General features: G+C 42.7%; 1 protein-coding gene across 21 annotated transcripts in view; it reads left to right on the top strand.

The window, feature by feature from the left end:
* Window positions 1-23,413, top strand: part of BBX (BBX high mobility group box domain containing) — a 153,158-nt gene extending 129,745 nt beyond the window's left edge. For 18 of the 21 annotated variants that reach the window (XM_032098345.1, XM_032098353.1, XM_032098351.1 and 15 more), the window contains 3 exons: window positions 1,489-1,686; window positions 2,369-2,561; window positions 5,242-23,413. In XM_032098345.1, the coding sequence (XP_031954236.1) occupies window positions 1,489-1,686; window positions 2,369-2,561; window positions 5,242-5,329 (479 nt within the window). In that variant the 3' untranslated portion in view covers window positions 5,330-23,413. The remainder of the gene's footprint in view (window positions 1-1,488; window positions 1,687-2,368; window positions 2,562-5,241) is intronic. The other 3 variants (XM_032098349.1, XM_032098339.1, XM_032098338.1) reach the window with 1 other exon arrangement.
* The last annotated feature ends 1,820 nt before the right edge of the window (window positions 23,414-25,233 follow it).

The raw sequence follows: 25,233 nt of genomic DNA, 5'->3' as shown, positions 1-25,233 counted from the left end.
GAGGGCAAAGGCCGTGCAGAATGTTTGGCTGTTGTGCAGAGTTTCTGGGGCTGGGTGCTCCTGTGTGACACCACCAGTCTCTGTGCAGGAGATTGGAATTGTTCAATTCTTAGCCCTTCTGAAAGAGCAGTTGTTTGCACTCTGGCTTCAGTTCTGTGTGTGTAATTTTTGCTGGTCAAACCACCCAAAAAGTGACAAATGTGTCTTAAGTCTTTAAAATGGGGAGAAAGATTAAAAGAAACTGGAGGGAAGAGTAAGCTAAGTGTAGACACAGTAACAGCTGTGGAAAATACATCATGGACTATTGCAAAGAGACAGGGTATGACCTGAAGGGTATTAAAGAAAATAATGAGTTGAAAATGCAGCCGAGGGGATGTGGTGCAGGCATTAGGAAAAAATGTGTAGTCATTCAGGATGGCAGTGCACTGGGAAAAATACCTCAAGGACTTGGTGCAGATATCATGAGTGTTCCCAATTTCAAAACAGGTTAGACAGGCATCTGTAAAAAACTACTTGGGCATTCCATTTGCTACCTGTAGCCTCTTTTTAACCCTAGCTGACAGTGATCACAGATGGGGCAGGCTTCATAATACTTTTATCACAGGAGGGATAAAGATGTCACAGATTGGCTTTATGGACTAGTGATACCCTGTGGGATCAGCAGAATGGTATATTGAATCAATGCAAATTCCAAACTATTGACTACTAGGCACTGACCTCAGACTTTGGAAGCTTAAATATGTTTTGTGATTGCTGTCTGACCTATTTCTTTGTGAACAGGATCAAAGTAAACTCTTTAGTCAAGTGAAAATTTGGGATCATGTTCAGTTCGAGGCAAAAGCTGTGTCAGAACACCAACACTGGAGCTGCTGAGAAAGATTTAAACTCTTCCTTTCTCATTGTCTGACCTCACGTGGGCAGTATTTCTGTCATGGTATTCTATCCCATGCTTACTTCCTTTTTTTAGCTGTGATCCAGTTCTGTTTTTGTATTTGCTTCCTTTTGGGGTGGTTTTTAAGGTTTGTTGTTTTGTAAAAGGCAGTATTTCCTTTGGAGGAGTTGATGTAGAGTGACTGAAGAGATAAGACTGGGTTTTAGTCAGGAACTGCTGAGTTCTGCTTGTCAGTCTGTCTGTGAGCTAAGATCAGCTTGTTATTCTGTAAAAACATTTTGTCTCTTAGCCACTCGCCGACACCTTCTGTGGCAGAATGTTTTATACAGACTGATACCCTGCTCCCACTCAAGGGCTACTGCTGATCTCACAGTTTTCTTTGCAAATAATAAAAACTTGAACCTTCAGTATATCTTTAAGGTGGATTCTGTTACTTCCCTGCAAACATCTGTGGCATTCAGGTCATATCTTGCCATGGGTTGTGCTCTAAGTACCTGTGAGGAACGGTTTTATGCAGATAGATGCAAAATGGTAAATGAGCATAGCTAGTGGCTGAAATATTCTACATCTAAAATTATGTTTTTATTCTCTTCCAGCCATACTATTAGAAGACAGAAATTCCAGTGAGTCTGCCTGGAAGAATAAAATTTCTATATCTGCCCTAAACACTCCAGAGCCAGCAATGATGCATGAGCCTTTAGTTGGCAGCCAGAAAAGGAAAGCAAGGAAAACGAAGATCACACATCTTGTCCGAACAGCAGATGGGAGAGTTTCACCAGCAGCAGGAACACTGGGTAAGGAAATGGGAGTTAAAATTTTATTAAAACTGAATTGTTGGAGAAGGTTTGAGAGTACAAGCAACTTATCAGGGCAGTGTTTCTAAATTAGCTTGTTTTCATACCTGCTTAGAGTGGTCATTATTTAAAATACAGGTATCAAACCAACTGGGAAATCACTGAATCCATAATGGCCAACTTCTTTTGTTTGAATGACCAAATCTGTCTTTTCTCTAGATACTTCACTCTAAGAACTGTGAGCTGATGCAGAGGGAAATGGAAAATGGTTACCTTTCGTAATTTGTTTCCAGTCTAGCAAAGAAATTACACTGCACCTGGTTCTAGTTTGTAAAACTGAATTCCATAGTATGACAGTTAATGCCAGAGTCCTTGTTGGAGTTCTCCAGTAAGATAATCTTTCAGGACTGCTGTATCTAAAGTATACACAAAAGCTCTCTTGCCTGACCTAAAAGATCAAATTCAGTTGAATGCAAAATCAGTAAACTGCTTTATAAACCTTAGTATCGTGCTTCTGACCCGGTAGCTTGGGTCAGAAGAGGTTGTAGCATGAATCAGATGACACTGGCAGAATCAAAGTCCTAAAGGTAAAGGTTCTGTTAACACCAGGCTAGTCAGCATATCTATAGGCTGCGGTGAATTTATGGGCTAGGTCTGCATGCTTAACTTTCTTTCTTTGCAGAGGAGAAGCCGAAAGAGCTGCCACAAAGTACTCTTCAAAAATCATCAAGTGCAGAAACAGATTGCAACAGCGAATGCTCCAGAAACACAGAGACAGAAGAAAACCATAGTATTACGTCAGATATGCCAGCGGTGTCTGCATTTTTTAGCTTAGCTGCTCTGGCAGAAGTAGCAGCCATGGAAAATGTACACAGGTATGGTTTTCTTTTCTTCTTGGTGTCTTAAGTAAATAGTATGTGGCTGACAGCTTGTTCAGAAAGCATGTGAATAGCAGACTGTTTAATTTGGCCTGTGTTTCCTCTTCCCCAGCTTTCTATGAATGTGTGCTTTACACCACTTGCTTAGTAGTGTTAAGTCTTCACCTAAATGACAGTGTAATCTATTTAGCAGTTAGTAAAATGATCCTTCTCAGTAAACTTACCTGCCAATTTTTGTATGTAAACAGGTTCATGTGCTCCTTGAGATTGAAAATTATCAGATGCTATTTGTCAGATAATAGCAGATTTAAATAGCTACTGCACTCTGATTTGCATTTTCCAGTGGCCTGAAACCTAAGATGGTGGAGAGAATTTCATACATTCTGAGATGGAGTTTTTATGCTGAACATGGCTGAGGGAAGCTAACTTGTTATTCTTACTCTTTGCTTTCCTGTGTAGAAGGCAAAGGAGCTACAGAATAGCATGGGGCAGAACAACTCTGGGTGATGGAAAGCCAGGGTAGTTTGGGTTGGTCCTCTCAGTTGCTGAGTAGGCTATCCATACAGACAAGGTGGAGAATGTGCAGGTTACTGAGGGCTCTTGAATCAGTTCAGCATGGTCAGACCTGTGATGGGAGTAAACAAGAAGTCCTCCTTGGCTCTTAATTATCCAGTGTTGTTCTTTCATGGAACTTACTGGCTATGAAACCACATCCTCTCCTGCAGTGGAAACTCAGTGAGGAATCATTGGGCCAGTTTGAAACCATCACAGCCTCTGCCGGTGCCATTTGACAGGTGGCTGGCTGCCTAAGCAACTCCTCGAGGCAGCAGTTCATGAAACCATTCACAGCCTCAGTTAACTGTTCTTCTCCTGGGCCCTATTGATGAACCCAGTCCTTTGTGTTCAGGCTGCACATCAAATGCTCAAAGGCTTTTTAGAAGCTTAGGACCCCTACAAGAAACAGATCTGCTGGTTCCTCTCTGCAGAAGCTGTTGTCTTGCTTAAGCAGCATTGTGTTGGGTGAGAAGTGATTTCATACTGCAGTCAGTCTGTCTGTCATGATAAGCCTCAAGATGGGACTTGTGGAAGGGCTGTGCTAAGCTCTGCTTTCGCTCACACCGTTGTGGTTTCATTGATTGCCATTAACATTGACCAGAACTGCACAAAAGGATTCACTCTGCTGTGGTTTTTCCTCCTTGTTCTTCTGAGAGTTCTTGTCCTCCTCTTGTCTCTGTTGAAGTGAGCTAATGCTTTGCAGAGCTTTGTGCTCGGGTCTTTCTCTTTGAATCTCATCTTTCGTCATGTCATTATGTAGCTCGAGCAATGCAGCACCTTCCATAAGGCCTGAAAACACTGGATCAGCAAACATACAGCAACTATTGGAAATGCCAGCTTGTAGTCATCCCGAAGGAGGTGAAATGACAACAGGGGAGGACTCTCCCAGCAGAAAGTTTGCCACATCTCTCTCAGACTTGGCAAATGGAAGTCAAAACAGAAACCTAAATCTTATGGGCTAGATGCTTCTCTGTTTTCTGCTCTGTCAACTGTTGTTATCTCTTGCAACTCACTTTATTTGCAAATAGCCAGGAGAAAAGAATTGGAGGTTTGCTTGATGTGTTTCCTCAGTGTCTGAATTTAATTTATTAAGTAGTTTCATAGAGCCTTGGGACATGGAATCCTTCTGGCAGCGTGGTTTTCATTTGAAGTCTTCTGCTTAGCTTTATTTACCTTGTGCGTGCCCTGGTTAAGCACTTGCAAGTCTGAGCTGCATTTTGTGCCAAGGCCACTTCATTGCACTCCATTGTGTGAAGCACATGGGTACCTCTGCTGGAGGTTTCTACTGGGGGTCTTAGCTGGGCCAGAGTGAGGGAGAGTGACCTTGGTGTACATAATAATCAGGCCCCAGATTTTCATTGCTACAAAGGACAAATACTGGTACAAAAATAGAACCTCACTTGTGAGAGTACGTAACAGGCAGTGACATGCTTGGTGTATGTATTTTAAAAGGCAAGCTGCCAAGGAGGTCTCCCAAGTCAATTTATGGACCATGACTGATGCTGATTTCCAGCACATAAATCTGGCACAGTTTATTTTTATGATACCCTGTGCTGGGGGATCATTTGTAAATTAACATTGCTGTAGTAAGGAAAGAGATATGCTAGGTTAATGTAATGATAGGTCATGTAACATGGAGGAATCCCAATGTGCAACTCTGCTGATGAGTATACTTCCGTATTGCTTAAAAGCTGGCTATTGACTCACACTAACATGATCTGTGCCTCTGTGCATTTACCTTCTTTTGCCACAGGGGCTGTGTGCTCTGCTTCTGAGGGCTGCAGCAGCTCCCTTGCAAAATGAGTAACAGCACTTGTGCATGCTTAGCTTACTCTTAGGCTGTGCACTTTGCTTTGTGTAGTCACATACCGTCACATCTTGTTTTTTCCTGCCCTTGCATTGTGCTGTAGGTTGTCCTCAGGATACTGTGTTACTGTTGCAGGAACACCTCTGAAAGCATATGTAACCACAGTGTGTGAGCACCTGCAGCAGTGAGCAGCTGCCATGCCGCAGTGTCGGGTGTTAGACCATGCAGCTGCCACTTCCTCTCCTTTCCAGTCTGGTAACAGCACCTCCCATGCTCCAAGTATTGATGGGTGGCTTTTCTTTTGTTCTTTTTCAGAAGTCAGAGGGCCACACCTCTCCCACATGATGGACAGCCAAATGAAATGTCTCAGGCTCCAGTGCTTATTTCCTGCGCTGACCAGTGAAGCTCCACTTTATTGTAAAACATTGTGCTTTACCTAATATCCTAGCCTTGTCTTTACCAAGGGAAGCTAGTCAGTCCATATGATGGAACTAGAGACTGCAATAAAGTGCTTATTGCTCTGAGTGGCCCAGAATTCACTGGAAGCCAGATGTTAGCAACTTGGGCCAGGTCCTCAAATTGGAACCCAGTATGTAGGCGGGTGATATTGTCTGTTAAAGAACTGAAATGGAGTGGAATGATCCCAGAGCTTGCTTTCTATTGAAGGCTTTTAAACAGTAAACAGGTGGTTGGTGTGAAAAAGGCTGCCTTTACTGTTAGCTCACACAGCATCTCTTTTACCAACCAGAGAGTACGACAACTAGTTTCATATAATACCTAGTTATTCTAAATGAAAATGAAAAAAAAAAAAAAAAAAAAACCAACAAAAACACTGACGCACTGCACTAGTTACTATTAGATATTCTTAGTCATTTTTGTACATGAAGATTTAAGTTCTAAGATGGTTTATATTAATAGGTTATGCCTACGTTTATATTGTAGAATGAATTTAAAACCTGTTCCAGAGAACTCAAGGCAGCCTGGACAGATGTACCATTGTTAGCGGTGTTTGGGCAGCCACGAGGTCCAGATGTTCTGCACTTTTATATTTGCCACCGGAGTGGTAGAGTTTACTGGGAAAAGTTCTGACAGGCTACGTTTGGGTTTGTTTCTTTTTAATTTAGCTTTGAATAACCAGGATGATGTGCATTAGAAAAAGGAGTGGTGTATGGAAAAGAAAATACTGCAGATAATTGACTTGTCTTTCATGCCTTGGAGGGTTCCTTTATTTTTGCATAGATATCTGAGCGACTTGGTGAAACTTTCCTGTAAACAAAAAGTACTGCAAATGCGTTTTTCAAAAGTGACCTTAGTATTATTTCACAGTTCTGAAAAACTTAAAACCATGACTTTTCGATATAGTGTACACCAATACACATACCTTTTACATTTTACAGACACTGGCATTGTTGTAGTTACTATGCACAGTCCAAATCAGCTTCAGAGTTTGCATAAAGGGCCAATTACAGTTTGTGTTGGTAAAGTGGAAAGCTGTATACAGTGAAACTAAAGCTGAAGAGTAGCGTTTGACTGAATTCAGACTACCAAACAGATCCATCTGCCAGTTTCTGTCTCTGCTTGTGTTGAATTTTTGTGCTTTGCTCTCATAAATACATCCCAAAAGCAAGCCAAGTGTATCACTTGGCCTGTTACTTTCACTATCCTGACTTACACTATTGTATAACCAAGCATTGATTCCTACCAATAGATGCAAAATGATCACTAGTAATTGATCTAAAGCTACAAATTCAACAGGGTACTTCTTCTATAGCACAAGATGTTTCCCTACTTTTTGCATTGTAGCACAACAATTTACCAAATTGGACTCCAGCAATAATTTTCTATTAGTCTTCGTCATACCGGCTGAACTTTTGATAGTATTAGATTGAGTTTGAAGTTCTTTGAATTAAGTCTTTAAATGATGCGAGTTTACATCATTCTATCAGGCATTCTTATTTATACTTGACTGAATTGATAATGTGTTTTGGGGTTATTTTGTAACTAATTTGATGTAATAGCCATATGGACAGTAACTATTAATGCTTGCTAGGTTTAGCCTTCCATTGTAGTTAAGTGAAAGTCTCTGGTTCAGTGTCAGGAAACAATATACAATGTACCACATCAGTTTTAAGAACAGATTAAAGGTCTGACAAAAGGCAGGTAGCTGGGGAAGTGTCACTGAAACAGCACCATCAAGGATGCATGTGTTGAAAGGAGGGAACAACTGAAGAACAAAAAAATTTACAAACCAATGAGTCAGTGAAAAGGCTTTTTAAAAAATTCAGGTGAATAAATATCTGAGTCCCTAGAATGCCATTGCAGCCTATGGTGGTATTTTAAATAAGATTTTATTAAAGTTTTATAAGTTATTTTAACAAGACAGGAGAAAACTTAAAGACTTAAAACTTGTGGGTCACAGCAGGGTGGCTGTTGGAGTTTTGGACCACTTTATAATTAGCTGAAATCCAAATATGTTACAGTGCAGGCCGTTCACGTTGACAATGGTACTAACTTATTTCTCTAGAAACCTTTAGAGTAGATATATTTTTGTCAGAGCACCCCATCCTTCCTCGATTTAAATTTCAATATTGTTCCTGGAGATATTTCTGTATATTAATGGTACCTTTTTTAAAAGAAACAGAAAATTACTTTTTTCTATATGAATTAATATCTTACTTGATCTGCTTTTCCTTGACTTTCCCTTAGAGAGGGGGTAGGGTTGGGTCAGTTTACTGGATATGACTGTTTTCAGATACTTATAAACCTTTTTGTAGATATGCTTAATTTTTAAGCGATTAGGCACTGAGAGTAGCAGAAATCCTGCAAAGCTTTATAGTTCACTAGGCATTTGCCTTTGTTGGTTCTCTGAGTGATGTCTTGATTTGAGTAGCTAGAATTTTCCCTGAATCTACTAGAAAGGGTATCAGTATTTTCAGGTAACAAAGTCTGTTAGCACAACAAAAAACTTCAGACCAATATCTTACTGTATTGGGGTTGGGTTTTTTCCTTGTTTGTTTTGTTTTAATTTTTATTAATTTCAGCTGCTTTCATTTTGGAAACTCTTATTGCTATTGTGTGTACTTCAGTATACCAGCAAACACTGTTACCTGTTAACACGTTGTCCACGAATGCCTCTAGAGAAGAAATTGTTGCACCTTATGTATATCTCAAGCAAACCAAAATATGATGCTTTTCTGCTTTGTTTATTCTGAATATGTTGTATCATACTTTACTGAACCCATTTTAACTTAGCTAAAGCTATCAATATTTATGCATTTCACATTATTTTCTGGATCTGAACCTGTGTATAAATCTTTCTTTAAAAAAAAGACAAGCATTTACTGTAGTTGTGCTCTGTGACTTATCCATGGGAGGGGGGAATCTTGTCTCAAGTGTAAAATGCAGTACTGTCCCAGTTTTCCTTGGCTTTTATTTATTTAGTCATCTTTGATATTTCATAGTTCTGAGGCATACAAAATGCATTGTTGTAGCTGAAGCTACACATCTAAGCAGCTGGGAGAAAATGACTGTAATGTCTTCTTAATTGTTCTAGTACTGTATACAAATATGGGAAAAATGTTCTGCAGAACATTTGAGATGCAGATTCTTATCCCCACAGTAGGCTATTTTCCAGGTATTAGACCAAATCAATCAAAACTCCATGATCTTACAGGTCTTTTCTGACTAAATGATTCTGAAAACATCTATGGAGATTACTTAGTGCTCTGCTTATGGCAGTAACTACCCCTTGAATGTGCTGTGATTTCAGAAAAGAATATATTTATTTAAGATGACTGAATGCTCTTTTATACTAATACAGTATCCCAAAGTCATGAGCAAGAGACTTCCTGGTAGTTTGGGTTTCTATTTTGTAGCATTGGTGCATGACTTTTGAAATTAAAGTGATAAGCATTGTTGGAATGGGGCACAAGAACAAGGGACTGGTAGAAGTGTGTGGATTTGTGGTGTTTAAATTCCAGCTTTGGTCTGTATTATTTGGATGAAAGCTGCCTTTGTAGCACAAGGCTGAAGAGCATTCTGCAGTTTGTATCAAGTAGAGAGTTGTAAGTTATGTCAGTACAAGGGAATGCCTTATAGTTCGGATGCTGTCTTTTGCAACAGGATATTAATTGAAGCAGTTTTAATTTCCACTGCCTGTTTAGCTACTGTACAGATACTGAACCAACTGAAGGCAAGTTATAGACATGGGGCAGCTAAGAGAGCATGGAAGGAAAGCTGTCCTTTATTCTCAGTATGGCAACATTATGGCAACAAAGGGGAATTAGAACAGAATTTAGATTTGTATATATGTGTGTGTGTGTGTGTGTGTGTGCATGTGTGTGTGTGTGCCTGGGTGTGTACATTCTGCAAAAAAATGATGTAGGAAAACCAGAAACATGATGGGTCTACAAGACACTATAATGGATGTCGACCCTTTTGAGTGCACTCCCTTTTTTTTTGAATGCTGAGTCTAATATGGCTACCTCTCCTAAAAGACTACTTTTGTTAACTTCCATTTGCTTTCAGGCTTGATCATGTAATCTTCTTCGCCATTGATATCATTTGTATATTGCTGTGTGCTTTATTTTCCAAGAGCAACATTTATATAGCACAGACACCATAAAGGCTGAATATACAGCGGTAGCCAAACTATGTTGCTGGAGCATTTTTGTTTAACCTCTGCCACAGTCCTAGGGGTTGCAGGACATGGCCCGCTAGCTCTGCTTGATTCAGTGAGATCAGTTTCTGTAACAGCAGAAGGTGCAGTGCTCGTGGGGTGGTGGACTTCTGATGTTTCCAGAGGTGTCGAGTAAGCCACGTGCTGCTCTTGAAACTTACTCTGGAGTTTATGTTTGCAGTCCTGATTTCGCAGGGAAACGTAACTGTGCAACATATGTGTTGTATGCCCTACGTTATCCATTAGATGCTGTTTGTTTGCTGTGCTTGTTTGATAGATTGTAGACCTCCTAGGTAACTCTGCCATGTTTTCCGATACTCATGGCATTCTCCTTACCTTGTACATATTTTCAAACTGTCAACTACAGCTGCCAGGATGCTCAGGCACTTCAGGACACTGAGTGCCATGAACAAGTACATGTTTAGGCTGTGAAAGCGTTGCCTCCTCCCCTGAACTCCCCAATAAGAAGGCACAGTGAAGTTCATGCTCTCACTGAAGTACTACCATAGTCATTTATATACTCAGTATTTTATAGTGAACTGACAACTTTGAAGAAGCTTATGAGATGGATGTCTATTTTATGTTCCCCCACTAATTCTTTTATGGCAGAAATCTAGGAAGACTTGACATGAGATCTCCACTCAGCAACACACCCTAAGCTTAGGCTGGAAACCCTCCCGATCACGGACCACTATGCTCTGGGAGTTAAGCTTGGGCTTGCGTGATGTTCGTGGGGGAGGCACATCATCATCATGACCTAGGGCCTTCATTGAGGTGGAATTTTAAAGCGACTGCAAATAGCTTAACATTTTGTTGAGTTTTTCCAAAGACTTACATTGTCATTTCTGGGTCTTGGCTGTTAGCGTACACCAGCAGACCTGCACTGAACTCCACTGGAAAAACCACGGTTCAGGATACCTAACCAGGCTCCCGAATGTAATGGTCTAGTTTGCTCTTTTCACGTCCACAGCTGAAACCTTGTTTGCCCCTCATTACTGCTGTCCTCAGTGAGTGGTTGGGTCTTTGAGGGCAGCAAAAGCAGGAGGGGCATGTATGTGCATGTGTCTGCACGTGTGTGTACATATACATGCACATGTCAGAGTGCAGTGACTTCAGCGTGTACTCTGTACAAGAGCATTCCCATGTTTGCTCATAAAACAACTTGAAGTTTCTCAGACGATAGTTTTCCAACTTCCTTGCTAGATTTTGGTATCTTTCCTTCACATTACACACCATAAGGTGTGAGTTTCAAAAATCACACCTGAAAAAAACAGAACCTGTTAATCTGGATGCTACAAAAACCTTCTTTCTCAGCAGTGCTTGCTTTTAATAACCAGTATCTGTTGACAGTTTTAACACAACTGATTTGCTATGATCTTTCTTCTTGGAGCCCAATCCTTCAACTTCTATTCTCACATGTATTTCCACTGAATTTTGACCTAGTGTTTGGTTTTATTCTCTCCAAAGTTGGTTGTAAACATGCCTTACAATAGTTCATCTCCATCAATGGTGTAACAGAGCTACTGCCTTCTTAGTTGTGTCTAGTTAAGTCAATAAGCACATTTATAGAATGTCATATTTTATTCAAGAACCTCTAATTTGAGATTTTTAAGTGCACATGTTAAGTCATGTGTATAACATGCTAAAGTACATTAAACTGTGATAATGAAACTGAATAAAAATATTTAATAAAATATTTGAAATATTTGATAAGGACCTTTAAATAGATTTCTTCATGTTCATTCTATTTTGGTTATCTAGCGTGTGCCTGTAAACAGTTTCCCATTTAAAACTAATGATTGCAAATAAATACTATTCAAATGGAGCTTCTTTGATACTTCACCTGCTTTTCCATCAAATGATTGTTTACTTTAACATATGGCTGAGTTAGCAGTATTGCAGAATTTGTTTTTAGCTACAGTATGAACTTGTTGGGGTTTTTTATATTTAAACAAGCTCATTTTCACCTGAAAATGGAAGATGCCAAAACCCAGAGATGGATCCTCAGAACTGTAAGCGGTAGTTTTCTGTCAGATCATCCACTCAGCTTCTACACAATGACTGTGAAGATGTCACTTATTCTGCAAAGAACTTCTGCTCAAGTGTTCTTCCTTACATGTGTCTATACTGGGAGCTTCCATTTTATTGTTTAAAACTTCTGAGCCCGGTTCAGCACTGTTGACATTGTTTAGAAGATCCACAGATCCATTCAAGTGCCCCAGAATTCTTTGGACTTACATGAGATGAAGATGGAAATTGTGGGACAGAGAGAGCCAGGACTCAGTGCAGTTAGGCTTTGGGAGAAAAGTTTGCCTTTTCTTCTGAGCTTTCTAGGTATCTACTTCATGTTTCTGGATTTTGTCTTCTTTGCACAACTGGGAAGCTTGTTTATAGTCAACAAAGATAAACGAGAAGTCATTCCACAGTAGAAGACCTTGCTATGTTTTCAATCTTTGGACATAAGAGAACTTAATTCAGAAATGGTTTCTCTTAGAAGTAAGTATCAAGTGACATCAATGTTTAAACTTAAAGGTAATAGGTTACCACTACTTCGGAAACTTGTTTAAACCAGGAATCTGTTCTGCCCATATATTTTACCCTCTTGGGGCTTGAAAATTAGACTGTTGGGGATCTTCTCTTTTTCTGTCCTTGGATGCCTGAAACCTCCTTGATTGCAATGTATTTTTTGATCACAGAAGACCCCATAACAGACTTCATGAAGCCAGTAGACACTGGCTGTTCGCATGGGAGCAGATCTCCTGTCTCTGAATCAAAAGCAGCAGAAGGGAAACTTAGGTTTGTGGCTTTTTTTTAACTATGTGCCATTTACTCAGGAAAGAAGAAATGTATGCAATCTTGCAATGCCTTCACTAGGTGTGCATCAGTAGCTCTGCAAAGAAACGCCAGGAATGGAAAAGCTTCAGCCTTTAAGGCCTGTAAAGGTCATGGGGAAGGGGAAGGAAAGTTCTGATTCAGTGAGCAAAAAAAGTGGAAAAAATTTTGAGAAATACATGTTCTGTCAATATTGGATGCGCAGTCAGGGACCTTGAAGTCACTATTCACTTTTTTTATTACTAAATTACCTTAAAACAGTCATCTTCATTCCTCAATGCCCCATCTTTTCTCCTATGCTCTCATTTTGTTCTTCCAACCAAAGACCTGCTGCATTCAGCTAATTCTCAGTGCATCTAGATCATTTGTTACCCAGCTCTCACTCAGGTTGCTTTTTGCAACTGGCATTACACTGACTCTTAACTGTCAGGTAAGGTAAATTTCCACTAATACTTCTGGAAAAACACAGGGTGGAAATTCAAGCGATTCAAGCACCATGCTTTGCTAGACACTGGTGTTCTCCCCTCAATAGCATTTGTTGGGTCCCTTTCTTTGTTCATCCGGCAGTTTTTTAATGTGCAGCTAACCCTGCTTTCAGAGAGACTTTTTGTTCCTACAGTGTGACAGCATGGAGTGAGACACACAGTATACTTGGGCATACAGTAGCCTTGCTGTACACCAGCTCATGGGGCTGTCCATTCTCCAGTAGGACACTAGCACTTTGTAACAAAATACGAGATGCGTTCCTATCTCTGCTGCAAAGTTCTGTTTTGTTTTGTTTTCTGAAATAAAACCTGTAAGATACAACATCTACCTTCTTATCCAGTGTCAGATTCTTTTGTGTGGACTGTTCTTGGCCCAGCAACAGTAAGAAACTGAGCTCTAATACAGTTGTATTTAAAATATACTTGAAATTTCATCAAGGCTTTATTGATTCTTTTCCTGATCACAGAATCATTAGGTGTCCAGCAGAAGTGCGCTGGACTGTGGTGTCGCTGCTGCAAGCCCAGCTGAAACTCTGGTTGAAAATCCAGCCTATATAAAGTACAAAATACAAAACATGTATTCCATATGGAGCAGCAGTTTAGCTTATTCGTCAGCCTGTGAAGCAAGATGAGCTAATTGAAATAGACTCAAAAATCAAGCTAGCTGAGTCAGAATGACAAGCTTAGCATTGCAGCACGCTAAGACAAGGCAGGTGTTGCCATCAAACAACATCCAATTTAAGAGAACAAAGCGGGGTGGAAAGAGAAAACCTGAGCTCCTTCCAATCCAAAAGAAGTTTTTGGAACACATCTTTGGAGTACAAGTTCCACATGTGGCCCACCAAAGGCTTCCCAGTTGGAGCAGACCATTAGGCTTCAGTCAGACCAATCTGAGTATCAATTCCCTTCCTTCCAAGGGTGGGTTCCCTTAATACCTGGTCAGCACCACTGTACCATTTTTAGGAGTTAAGGAGACTTTGGAAGTCTGTCAGTCCCTATCTGTCAGAGTTCAGGATTCTTGGTTTTGGTGTCAGTGTCAAGTAATAGTTGCTTTTGTAATGGCTCTGGAGTTCATGTGTTTTCGGTCTTGCAAAAGCAGTGTCATTGATTCAGGCATGCCATTGCCATTGGCATCGGTCAGAGTGACGTCATTTGAAGCAGATTCACTGTGCATCTCTCTCTTGACAGACAGACTGCTCCCTGTTACGTTCTGAGATGGTTATCTGGTTTGGGACTCCCAGCTGTGGTGTTTGTCACGAAGCCGGGCTCTGGCAGGGAGAGATTCTTTCGCTACAAGCCTCTCCTCTTCTGAACGGCAAAAAGTTTGTTAATGCCTCAACAGCTTTGTGTGGGATCTGTTCTTTGCTGCAGCTGCTTAGATAGATTTCTGTAATACAAAATGAAACAAACCCAGCTGGGAACTCGATGGTGAAGTTGGACTTTCATGAGCTTCCAGGTTTCAGTAGGCGGCACAGAGATTGACAGGTTGTGGCAACAAGGCTGTGTTTCCTTTTGTTTGGAAGAGCAGTGTTTTCTAACGGAAGTAAGGTGGCAGGGAAATTACCATCACAGCAGATGGACAATTCATTGTCTTCAAGAGGTTCCAATTTCAAGGGCAAGGTTTGCCAAGCAGTCTAAAATAAAGCAGAAATTGCAGTTGAAATCTGTGGCTTGGAATGGATGCTGTGTTTTGCTTCAGTGACTGTAGCAATAACTTTTCATTTAGAAGTAATGTGTGAGCTGCTCAAGGGGTGATGCCGTTCTAAACCATCCCATTCACTCCTAGATGACAGATGTATTTGGCAAGTGTTGCTAACGAGTGCTTCCCTGCAAGTACATCATAAATAATATCAAGTGCTCATCATTATTTTAATCAGTATTTAAGAAAATTCTTCTTGCTGTCTTCAGAAAATACACTGTGCTTGGCTGGCACAGGGCATAGTTTTACACTGGAAAGTAATGGAGGGAAGCATTTGCTCTGTGACTGTTTAATCTTGGTACATAATTTTTTCCAAACATCTTTGCTAGTAACTGTAGTGTACCACATTTAGGACATAGCTAATTGAGCTCTGGGATGTTTCAAAGTGAAGGTATCTACTTACTTCCCATGCAGAAATCCATGCCAGCAAGGAAATCTCTTAGTGATGAAGGGTTGCATTTTTGAAATAACTAATTTATGAGGGTTTTTCTCATGATGCATGTCCTGGGTGAGAACCTTGAAAACAGCATAATACACAAGAGTCAGTATAAAACCAGTAGCTTCATATTCACGGATTCTGTTAATCTGCAACTGGTTTAAAGAACCTAGACAAAAAACCAGATGTGTGCTGTTCCACTTGGACACAGTGGTTTCTCTAGCTAATGGCCAAGAGTTGCCAGCAGGGATTTAAAAGCATCTTTAATGATGAGATAAAAATGTATTCTTAAATAGAAATGTCTGGACTTTTAGACCACTCAGAAAATACTCAGTGTGCTTTGCAAGATGAGCAATTTTTGTGTAGTTTTGATTAATAAAACCACAAACACAGCTATTTCAACAATCTTCAGATAAACAGAAAATGGCAAATGTAGTTTTTTGGATGCTGTGAGTTGCCTCAGACCTAGATGGGAGTCCCTTAGCAGCACTGGCCTGTCACACTTGACTGCTTGTGGGAGGATGTGGTGGCATGGCTGGAATGTGCATCTGTATTCAGCATTAAACCACCATCCCATAAATCTCAGCCGCTGGAAATCTGTTTCCATCAAGATACAAGGGACATAAACAGCATAAAGCTGTTTAAAAATCACAACTTGTTGGGTTTTCCACTTTTGTCAAATCTGCTGCCCCACTGCAAAATGCTTTGTATGTGGTAGAGATGGATCTTTTCCTTGGATCTTTTCCTTGGTTTTCTTTATGTTGCAGGAAGTTGGGAACAAGCTTCACTTGCCAGTCTTTCACCTTGCTTTTCAGTCATCTTGCCTTTCTCGCCTCTCTTTTTTTGAGAGGCTGAACACTTGGTAGACATCAGTAGCAAAACATCCCACAGATTTTCAGTAGGATGGACAGTATCCCACACCTTCCCAAGCGACTGCATAACTCTGAAAAACCCACAGCGTTTTTTTATTAGTATTTTAACGACAATTTTCCTGAGCCATGGCTGTGTGTCAAACACAGCTTCTGCAAAAAGATAGGCACAGGGAGGTGGGATCCTGCTGGGAAGTTGATAGAGCAGCAAAGCTGGGCTCCCCAGGCCGTTTTTGAAACCTTATAAATTATTTCCTCCTCCTAACAGTTTGTTGTGAGAATAGATTCACCGTTTTTGGGAAATTGGCCTGGTTCATTTTTTATTGCATGGCTTAAATTCACTTTTTTTTCTAAAAGCCAAACCAAACCCTCTTCAGCACTGCATATTAGACTACAACGTTCACATGAACTCATGCTAAGCCTTAACTTGCAAAATAAAACTCTTACCACATTTCTAAATTTCTTTATTAGAGGGGGAAATGACAATCCCCAGACAATTACACTTTTTTCTCCATAATTACTGAAGAAATCTTCAGATCAAATAAACACCAGTTACCTTGCTCATACGGCCTCACCTAAGGCAACAAGCACATGTGGGGGAAGCCTGTGGGGTCAGACATGCAGCATTATGGCTTTCCCTCCAGAGAAAGCACCCTGGCCATTGGGAAGCTGTGCAGCAGCCCCACTGCATCCAAAGGGATGGGATAGGGATGCCAGCTGACAGATGCTGCAGACAGCTGCAGCCCGAGTTGCATCTGCAGGACTCACATAGCCAAGGGCTCTTGCCCTGCATGTCTTGTCAGTTCGTAAAATGCTGCTTTTTATTTCTGTGTCTTTCACCTGCTTGTGTTTGAAAGCTGTTCTAGGCACTTTGTATGAGAGAGATCATGTTGGGAGAGCAGTTCCCTGCGGGTTTGAGTTGTTGCAGTCAGAGATTGGCAGTGGAAGCACTGGATACTTGCTGTTGTAAACTTCATCCATCTCCTTGAAATACTGTTGTGGTTTTCTCAAGGCTCTGTGCACAGGGCATAATTGCTGATGCAAAGACATTTTTATCCTCTTGTTGTTGTTACTGAACACTGCTTTCATCAAGAAACATGAATTGGGAAAGGATGCCACAGACTTTCACAATTAAATCTGTCACTAGATAGTCTTTTTTCACCCATGTGAAATTTATAAATGGGGGGGGGGGGATTAACTCAGGGTGCAGACAAGCCTATAAGGAAAGACCAGCACCTCCATAAATCAAGTTCTGCATTTTCTGCTTGTGTTTCTATGGTGAGAGTGGGTCAGCAAGTTGCTGAAGTAATTGCTTACTGCAGAAATGGTGAGCAGATGGATTCCCACTGCCATCCGTAGGTGAGCGTGGCCGACCACTGCACCTGCTGCTGTTTGTTCACTTCCTTTCACTCCTTGCAGGTTGACTGCTGTTATGTTGCTGCATTAATTGTGCACCATAAGCCAGCTGAGAGGAGCTGGGGGTGGGAGGTCAGCTTTGGGCACTCGTGTTAGAAATGCAGCGTCACACATCATCATCGCAGTAGTGTTGCTATTTCCTAAACGTCTTTTGTCTTGATGTTTGTGAGTGCCTGTTTTAAAATGGCCCAGGCTCCAAGCTTGACTTTTTTTTCTTTTTTTCTTTTTTTTCTTTTTTTTTGCTTTGTTTTCTTCTTTTTTTTTTTTGAGACAGAGTCATGTTTCATGTAAACCACATAATTTCTTTGGGCTACTTGTAGCAGATTTTAAAAACCAGCTGCTCTTTGATTGCCCAACCCCTGCAATCCATGGGCAAGAACCAGCAAAGGATATTTAAAAGAGTCAGTGGTTCTTGTCAGTGTGGGGATTTCTTGTTCGTTACCAACTTTTCAGCAGATCAGTCCACATTTTTCAAGATTGAAAAAGGCTGAAGGAAAGCTTTCTGTGACAGCTTTTGAAAGTCAGGGTGAATATTCCTGTGTGTTCTTCTTGGTTTGCTGCTCCCCATTTTTATCTTTTTTAAGGGTGACTGTATAAATAGACAGAGTTTTGGTGGTGTGTGAGGAAAGTGTAAGCTGACTCTTAATAGGATGTCTGAAGTGCTTGTGTGTGTTCCTGGACAAACAGCAAGCTAAGGCAGAAAACCAAACAGCCAGACAGGATATTAAACACATCCTGGGTTGTGGCAGGATGAGATCTTGGCAGGATTTGCTTGGTGCAGAGTCACAGGGCCAAAAGGGACTTGGAGGCATCAGCTAGAGAATTTCCATGGCAGGTTAAGCTATACTTAGCACAGACCTGACAGGTGGATGGGTGGGTGTTGAACTTGTCCTTAAAAGCCTCTAATAGTGGAGAATCAACCATTTCCCATGCTGTTTTTCCCAGTGTTTGACTGTCTTTTTGAGGGTGATTTATTCCCCCAGTGCCTAAGTACAAAATTTTAGGGTATAGGAGACGAAAACAGTGTCCTCAAATGGCATTAGATAGAGGAGCATTTTAACTGTTTTTATAAATGCAACTTTAGAAATAATGGTCAGATAAAATCTGAGACAAGATTTTCAAGGAGCACCAGCCCAACTTTGCTCACCACAGGACTCCTCCATGCCTTTGAAACCCTCTTTCCTCGAATGATGTGTCAGGTTGATGGTTAATAGCCATATCAGAGAGGTTCAAAAAGACCTTTCTCTTCGTGCTGTGTTTTCTATCCAGTAGTTGCCTTCAATTTTTTTTTTTCAGAGTTCAGACAGTGAAAAAACAGAAAACCAAACCAAAAAATCCCTAGCCCCAAACCAACCCAGCGTGCCAGCCTTTTTCCTTGGTACCCTTTTCAAATACTACAAGGCCATCAGTAAAGCCATATTACGAGGAGGAAACCAAAAGAGAACAGCATCCATTTCGTTAGGCAGTGCTTGTGCCAGCCACAGCAAGAGGCTGGAGAGCCAGCAGGGGCCAGAGCCTGCCCTTGGCCTACAGCTGTCCTCTCTCCGCTGCCTCCTGCCTTGGAAACAAGCCTTCTTCCTGATTATCCTCTGCTGGGATGCTGCTAGCAAGGCATCACCTGTGCTTGCATCAGGACCCCTGCCTGGGGTCTGATCCAGCCTCTCCCTGGAAGACATGGGAAAAGCTGCGTGCAATGGTGTTGGCAGTGCAGGGACCGGGACATCCCCGGGTCTCTGCTTTGAGACAGAGACCCATGGCTGTGCCTGCAATCCTCTCTCCAGCTCCAAACTAGGACTAGTGGAATAATTCTGAAACGCTTAGGAGACTAATGGAGCAAGGCCAGTGTGCTGCAAGAGCTATGCACTCCCCTGCTGCCTGTGCACCAGTTTACCTGGGGCAATGCCACAGTTTATTGAGGAGTCTCTGAGGGACAGACCGTGCTGAGAGCCCATTACTGGGAATAGGCATCTAATGGGGAAGCAAAGGGGAGAGCACATACTGCAGGCTGGGCAGTTGCCTTCATTTTCTGTCTGTTCTGGCTCGTCAGGAGGCTCTCTGCCTGGACTTCTGGTCACTGTGCCTGCTGCCAGGGCAGGGGTTTGCTGTACTCACCAGAAGTTGCAGGCTTGCAAGAAATGGTTTGGCAAACTTCTAACACTCTAGTGGTCCAGGCACTGGGCAGAGATCGTCCCAGGCGCACTGGCATGGGCTGGGACCCTTCTCCAGGCCCACCAGCCCTGCTCTTCTGCATCGCCGCACAAAGCTGGAGGTGGGGAAGGCAATGGCAAAGCCCCCCGCTTGGGCAGCATTAGTGCCTCCTGCAGTGCCTGGCACCCCTTGTAGCCCCACACAGCCACAGTCATGGCCAGTGGCACTGCCCAGGGCTGCTGAGGCTGCTGGGGTGCTCCGAGCACCGGCCCTGCACAGCCAGGGCTCTGTGGTCTCGCAGGGAACAGCTGCAGGTGGTGGCAGAGGAGGCGTTCAGTGCCCATTGTTTGCTGTGGTGCCCCAAGGCCCCGTTGAGCTGCTCCATGTGGTGGTACAGAGCTGGGCACTGACACCCAGGGAGTCACAGCAAAGCAGCAAGGGACTGGGTGCTGTGTTGAAGAGCTGAAACAAGTGGTACAACAGGACACAAAGCAGAGGCTTCCTATGGATGCTTGCTCCAGGTGACATCTGGCCCCAGTTATGGGCATGGGTATAGCAAGGAGCTTGGATGGATGGGGGACCCAGGTCTGTTCAGTTCCAGTATGAGCCTTTGATGAAATCCCATGCCAACTGTGTGCTGACCAAAAACTGACTTTTAAGGGCAGTATTGAGAGAGAAAATATTAATGGCTAAAAAGGAAAGGGGGGCAACAGAGCAGTTTAGAAAACGCAATTCCCTCAACAACTTTGTTTTTGGAAGAACTGTCACTATAAAAGGGGAAACCAAGCTTGTGGGAGGGATGAAATTATTTTCCCCAAGCCCAATAATCAACCTGGCAAGGATGGCTTAGTGCTAGGAGCTTTTGCTCCTGTTGTCACACACAAACTGTGAAACAGGTGGATGCCTATCAGGCTGCACTTCAGTTGTGAATTAACCAGCATGTTCAGTAGTCCTCGGCTTTCACCATCAATATAATCTTTAGTGATGCCTGGAGAAGGAAAAGTGTTTTCTTCCATGTTTCACAGTTTCTCTCCTGCTCTGATAGACTCTTAATCCCTCGTGCTGCCCCTCATTTTCTCAGTGCTGCTCTCCTCTGGGAACCCTATCTGGAATAAGCAAAACCAGGTTACAGTGGAGACAAAAGTGACAAAAAAAAGTTGCACTTTGCAGCAGATCAACCAGATCATGATTTCCAAATTACACCCTGTTACTCAGTAGTGAAAAAACCACAAGAGCAGCCAGTACAGATGACTATTCAGCTGATTTTATAGTGTAATTTCTTCTCACTTAAAATTTGTACTTCTTTTTTTCCCTTCTTCTGAGCATAGCAAGGTGCTTCCCACATTTTCCCTGCTGTTGAGTATCAGCAAGTGCTTTGAGTTTTGTAGAGCTGCAGAGGAATTACAGAATTGAAAAGTAACATTGATCCTGTTACCCTTGCATGCACAAAATTCTTAGCAAAATACAAAAAAAGTCATTTCTCTTGTGTTGTGCTTGCTCGGTGTATGTCAAAAGCAAAGTGAAGTCTAAGGGCATAAATAAGGGGAAGTGATGCTCTAAGGTGGTGATGCAGGGACTGAAGTGACTGAGTTTTAAGCAGTGTCCCTACACAGTGTCTTTCCTGATACAGGCAGAAGAATTTACATCATGCACCATAAAGCTCAGCTTCCAGCTTTTGTGTGCACCCCTCTTCTTGTGGTACTTTCCTGCCTGCTCCCAGTGGGTACCTGGATGAGACAAAGAAGGATACCTGCTGCTTGGATAGCTAAGATTGCATCTGGGTTCACATGAAATACCAGTCAGGAACTTTGTAGCTTTACTGTTTTGTAATCAGAGGTGCAGAGGGCAATGCTAAATTCAGCAAGGATGTGTTTGCCTGGTGGAGTGCACATGGTAGGTATGCTCATAGGTACCAGCCATCCTTCCTTCTCTAACACTGCAAATACATCCTGTTCCATCAGGGCATCCTTCTTTCAAATACCTATTTTTAAGCTCCCCTATCAAAATGTCATAATTATTAGGGGAAACTTTATTTACTGCCACACTTTTCTTGACACGTTTTGTGCTTTATCAAAGATGGCTTTCGTTGAGTGTGTGCTGTGTGCTTTTGGCCAGATGTTGGAGCTTCCACTGGGGGTTGTTTCTGCCAGTGGCATGTCCCTGGCTGGGAGGTCCAGGGGAGCAGAGTGGTCACTTGTGCAGGTGGGACCATGCTGAGTCCCACGGGCCAGATCCTGGTTTGGCAGGTTGTCAGGAAATGAGGCAGGCTGTGGGGAATACCCTCAGCACTGGTTTGGTACTTGAGGCAGAGCAACTGCATATCAGGGTGTGATCACTGATTTGGGAAGAGGCTTCTAGAAACTCCCATGGCAGGGAGTGTGTTAAGTGACATCTGTGTCATCAACAAAAGTGGTGTAGTATCTCATGTTAGCAGCCAGGATTGGGCTGAGAACAAAGTGATCTTGCTTACAAGAGGGGCCTTGTCCCTCCATCCCTGTTTTCAGGAGGAAATCCATTGGAAGGGGTGCCTGTCTGCATGTGCGTGCTCCCACTTTGCCTTTGTCAGTGGACCCCAAGACACTAACAGGGAGCACACTGGAAAAGGGTGGCACAAAAGGCACCCTGGGCCTTGCCAGGTCCTCACGGTGCTCCTTGCAAATGTCTCTCCCTTCCTCATCCCCTGCTGGCAGCTTGGGCTTGGCTCTGGGCAGCAGCAACAGACAGCACTCTGCTCCCTGCCCTCTGTGGGGAGCACAAGACTCAAATAGCCCAGTTGGAGATTTGACCAAAACGTGTTAAGAGCATTTCCTCAAATAGTTTTAATTTTAATAAGTCATATTTAGTAGCCTTAAGGACACTGGCTATGTGAGAGGAAAGGGTTATGTCCTGAAAACAAAGTTGGATGCATGGGTGCTGTGTGAAAGGCTGCTGAGAACTTGATGTGGGGTGAGAGGCATCACATCTTCCTTAAGACAGAGGAGCCGTTGCCATGTGGTTGAAAAACGTGGCAGAGCTGACAGGAGAGAAGCACTTTGACTGAGAAATGTTCTTTTAGATTAAACAACAAAACTCTGCATGCACATACAGACTAGATCTTCATAATGCGGCAGGCTTTGACAGTGTACTGCAGCATTATTGCTATTTATAATCGACAATTACTAACACTATAATCCAGTAAACTTAGTGGTAGCAATTACAGCAACATAAATAGCAATCCAGATGACTAAAGGCATTGCTGTCAATGCAGGTGGCAGCTATAGCATTAGAAAAAGAAGCTGGAGGGAAGATATCAGGACTCAATATGTGAGCTTGGGTCTGCTAGTCTTTTATATACCATTTTTAATATACTTCCTGAAATGAAGCTTCAGAAAGGTACACTGCCTCTTTAAAATTAGTCTAGGAACTACAGGTAGTTCACATTATTTTTAAAATAATAAATCTCTATATATATCTATATTAAAATATATATGTATACATAAGTTGGCTAGCCTACCTTGTGGAAAGGCTGCAGCTAAACTAAGTCTGAGCTAATATTGTATTACCATGGTCTTCTGGTTTGTAGATAGCCCTTCCTTATTAGATGAGGTTCTGTTCTTGCTCCACAGAAGGTGCCTGTGTATATAACTCCTTTGTATTGCTTTCTGCAGAGTCCCTTATATATTTCTTACTACTAATGCTGTGTAGAAAAGGAAATCCAGAGATTTTACTACTGATAATTAACCATATAATGGCCATTAGCAAAATAAAGATTTAGTTGTTTGGGAAACAGATTATTTATATTGTGTATGGTTTATTGCCTGATAACTTGTTTGGTGACTGAATATTCTTTTCCTTCTCCTGGTCCTTTTCTGCTTTTTCCAGCTATGGTGTTTACTCCTCACTTTGATTATCTAGCAGGCAATAAAGTATATTGTATGTTTTGAAGCCAAGTGGTGTGCTCCTTACTCGTGCACCGTGGGGAGCAGCTGTCGGTGTTGGGAGCCGGGGCTGCTGCGGGGCAAGAGGCAGCTCTCCAGCGTGGCTGGCACCTCTCCAGCTGGAGCAGCCAGGGCCCAGGCGGGCACCAGGACAACAACCTGGCAGTTCCTACTCAAAGGAGGCAGCTGCAGCCAGGAGCTGTCATAGCCCTGCTTCCTCGGCCGTCCCTAAGGACATGAGGAGACGGTGTGGACACAGAAGAGTCACTGCATGTCTTCTGAACTCATAACCACCCTTTTTACTTCTCTGGCATTGTCAGCAGTGGCAGTGGCAAGTACTGTCACTGGCACTGGCAGCTTCTGGCTCTCTCGACAGCCTCATGCTGCTGGGGTTTCACCCCGAGGAATGGATATGGGCAGAGCTCTGTGCTCATGCCAGGCTCAGGTCCTGTAACAGCAGGGGCACTCTGTGCTTTCCTGCACACAAGGCAATGCCTCCTCCATCCCCAGCAGCTACACAGGCAGGCAGCGTGTGCTGAAACACTCCAGGCAGCACACTCACACACGTGTCAAACAGCCCAGACATACCTGGTCTGCTTGTTTGGGGCTGCATCGCTTTGGTTTGCTTTGCTTTGAAAGGGGAGCCAAGTTCTGCACAGCAGTTCCTCCCTCCTGACACCTGGGGGACTTTTTTCTGTGGTTCAGAAATTTCACTGCCAGATGCAACTGGTGGGAGTGCACCTTTGGCTGTGTTTGCAGGAGGAGCACATCCTTCTCTGCTGCATTCCTTCCTCAGCCTGGCCACTCAGAGGCCACCTGTCACCTCCCAAGGGGACACAGAGCATCCTCCCTGCTTTGTGCTCCCTTCAGCAGCCCTAGTGCAGCACGAGGGGCTGCAGGCAGGCCACTCACCCGAAAGCTGCTCTTCTCCAGGAGCCAGGATGTAGGTGCATGGCCCCGCTGCACTCAGGGGACAGGGGGAGCAGAGTAAACTCACCTTCCACTAAAGCTCCTAAACAGCAAACAGCTTTGGCATCTGGGGAAATGAAGCTGCTAAAAAACTCAGCCTTTATCAGTCAACATCATTTTCTGGTGTTTGTTTTGCCCCATTCCACCCTGAAGCAAAAGGTGAAATGGTGGCACTGCTTGTGCAGAAAAGGTTCCCAAAAAGCAGTAAAAACCTCTCATTTGTAAGTCAAAACAGAATTCTTTTGTTTCAGTTCTGACGTTCACATATTTTGCTGGTTTTTGCATGGGTGTATGTGTGCATGCTATATATAAGTACACCTTAGTCCATCCTTACTAGTAATTTAAAATTATGGAATTATTCCCTGGGTACTGGTGCTCTAGATGGTGGCAGTTGTGATCACAACAGTATTTTTACAGTTTTGCATTTGTGCAGCCCTGCTGGAGCTCCTGCCTGAGCCCCTCTGGTCCCCGCACGATAAGCTGGCTTTCTTGGAGAGAGGGGACAGGCACAGGGTGCTGCACATGACCCCTTGCAAAGTACAAACCCCCAGTTTGGTCCTCTATCATCTGCACCTCTCCTGCTGGGAAAAAAAAAAGTGCCTTTTTTTGTGTTAATGTAAGTATCTAGGGATTTTTTTTTTTAATTTTTTTTTTTTTTTTTGGCATCAGCAGAGAAGATGAACCAGAGACTTGCATCCAGGAAATGCCTGGCTTCATCTTGCTGTGCTTGCTGCACCATGGGGGAAAAAGATCATTCCCATTTCTAAGCTGTGGGGCTTCTGCCTTGGACCTTGACCGCCCCCCAAATGCTGTTCTTGTGTCCTCAGATGCCTGTGCCAGGAATTGGCCTTATTTGCA

Source organism: Corvus moneduloides, chromosome 2, assembly GCF_009650955.1.
Source record: "Corvus moneduloides isolate bCorMon1 chromosome 2, bCorMon1.pri, whole genome shotgun sequence".
NCBI lineage: Eukaryota > Metazoa > Chordata > Aves > Passeriformes > Corvidae > Corvus > Corvus moneduloides.
The sequence above is the reverse complement of the archived record's forward strand: the minus strand, read 5'-3'. Positions and strand labels throughout refer to the sequence as shown.